The following is a 2,108-nucleotide window of genomic DNA, read 5'->3' on the forward strand; positions in this document are numbered from 1 at the left end:
CCGGGCGGCCCGGCGCCCCCCGCCCGGCTCGCTCACTTGTCGTAGTCTTGTGTCATGTCTGGCGAGCGGCGGAACTGGCCCGGCCGGTCGGGACGGCGCGGCGGGGGCGAGCGCAGCGAGCAGCGCGCAGCCCGCCGCTCCGACGGGTTTTGTCGGCTTTTCTCGCCCGCTCAGGTGGCTCCCGCAGCCGCAGGTGGACGGGCGCCGCGCGCCGCCGCCCATTGGCTGCCGCCGCGCCGGGGGGCGGGACCGGCGCGCCCCATTGGGCGGGCCGCGCCGAGGGGCGGGGCGCGGGGCGGCCGTTGCTGAGGCGGGCGCGGCGGCGACGCCGTGTGCGGGGGCGCGGGGAGGGAGCGGGACAGGACGGCGGGGAGCCCGGGTCCCGGTTCCTTTGGAGAAGCCCCGTTTCCTTTGGAGAGGGCCCGTTCCCGCTCCCCGCACCGGCCCGGTCCTCATGGGGCTGGTTCCGGTCTCTCCGCGCCCGCCTCACGCACCCGAACGAGCCGGCAGGGCAGGGGCTCCTCGCCCCCCAGAAACGCCCTTCCCTCCGCCTCGCCTTTCCCCTCGTGATGGGTTCTAAAGGTGGTCACAAATCCCTCATTCCCACAGAGATCCTAATATCGAATCAGGACGGGGAGGCGGAGAGAGGTTTCCCAGAGCCCGGGTGCTGCAGCAGCCCCAGCTTTACCCCCGGCACCATCCCCGGCACCGACATGGCCCCATTACCGCCTCTGGATTTGAATCAGGATTCCAGATTTGAATCAGGAATATCTGACATTTCTCCTTGGGAAATAAGGGTGGGAGGAAGGCGGCTTGTTTAAGTAACATGTTAAATCAAGCCCCGTATAGCAACGGTGCAGTCTATCAAAGGTTGAAGATGCTCCCAATAGCTACCACCGTGTAAAAATATTGGCTAATTCTCCTTTCCAAAGCTCCCTCCCTCTTTGTTTAGGGAATATTCCAGTGCAAAGCTATGGAAAGACAATTCAAGCAGCCAACCTAAGGAAACCTGCAACTAAAGGGAGCAAGATTTTGCCAAGGGTCTAATCCTGGAAGTTGCTTCACATCCTCTGGCTGGATTAGGACTGGCATCCTAGAAACAAAATGTCCTGTTTGCACCAGCAAACACTGCCATGGGGATGGCAAAAGATAAAAATCAATCTTCAATTGCATCTTGCTCTAGAAAGTGCAAGGGTTTAAGTTGTTTTTTTAAGACATGCAATAAATCTGTGCCACACGTTTTAAAATCTAGCCCTAGATTACACAGAAAAAAAAAAAAAAATCCGCTTGCGGTTTTTCCCAAAGAGTGTGAATTGTTTGGTTTCCCATACAAATTACAACGGCGACTCAAGATGCGGAGCAGGGGACAGGATCGCTAGCTGTCTCCAGAGCTGGTTATTGCTAATCCTCATCCATTCTGCTCTTGCTCTTTGGCACACGGACAGACCTTTCATTAATGGTAAAACCCTGCAGCTCTGAGCGGCCCGGGCGCAGTCCGCGTTGGAGGCGCCCGCCAGGCAGCTGAACGGCTCAAATCCCCCTTGACAACAGAACCTTTTGCACTTCTCTGGCTAGAACTGACCGAGATTCCCCCCAAATAACGCAGACTCTTTTAAAGTCCCCCCTCCTTTCTTAGCAGCCCGAGCCGCTGCTGACAACTCGCCTATCGCGGCGGCGATCGCTTCCACGCGCAGCAGACAGTGACACAAGCAGCGGGTTGTGACACCGCTGACTAATCTGCCGGTCACCATCGGGCCTCGCCAGCGGCGCCGCCGCGTGCGGGTGACGTCGCTCGCCGGGATGCGGCACCGCCAGGAAAACCGGGCGGGAAGCACCCAGGGAGCTGGGAAGCTTCGGCCTGGCCGTGGACCGCGCTCCGCAGAGCTGCCCTTGCCCTGCGCTCTCTGCTCCTGCTTGTCCCTTCCCTCGGCCCTTCTGCCTCTCCTTGTGTCCTTCCCTCTATCCCCAGGGTTTATCCCGTGCTGTTTTCCCATTTCTGTTTCTCTATTCATCCCCTGTTAAGTGTCTCCCGCTCGGCGCAAGCGGGAGCAGTGGGAACTCCGCTTGTCACCTCCTGCCTCCAGCCCTCAGTTCTCTCCCGTCCTCTG

General features: G+C 59.8%; 1 protein-coding gene across 1 annotated transcript in view; it reads right to left on the reverse strand.

The window, feature by feature from the left end:
• GRHL1 (grainyhead like transcription factor 1) overlaps positions 1-92 on the reverse strand; it is a 38,843-nt gene extending 38,751 nt beyond the window's left edge. The window contains 1 exon segment of the mRNA XM_026037102.1: positions 37-92. Coding sequence (XP_025892887.1) covers positions 37-56 — 20 coding nt within the window. The 5' untranslated portion in view covers positions 57-92.
• Between the last annotated feature and the right edge of the window lie 2,016 nt (positions 93-2,108).

The sequence above is a fragment of the Nothoprocta perdicaria genome, unplaced genomic scaffold (assembly GCF_003342845.1).
Source record: "Nothoprocta perdicaria isolate Ctin4 unplaced genomic scaffold, notPer1 scaffold_19, whole genome shotgun sequence".
Classification (NCBI taxonomy): Eukaryota; Metazoa; Chordata; class Aves; order Tinamiformes; family Tinamidae; genus Nothoprocta; species Nothoprocta perdicaria.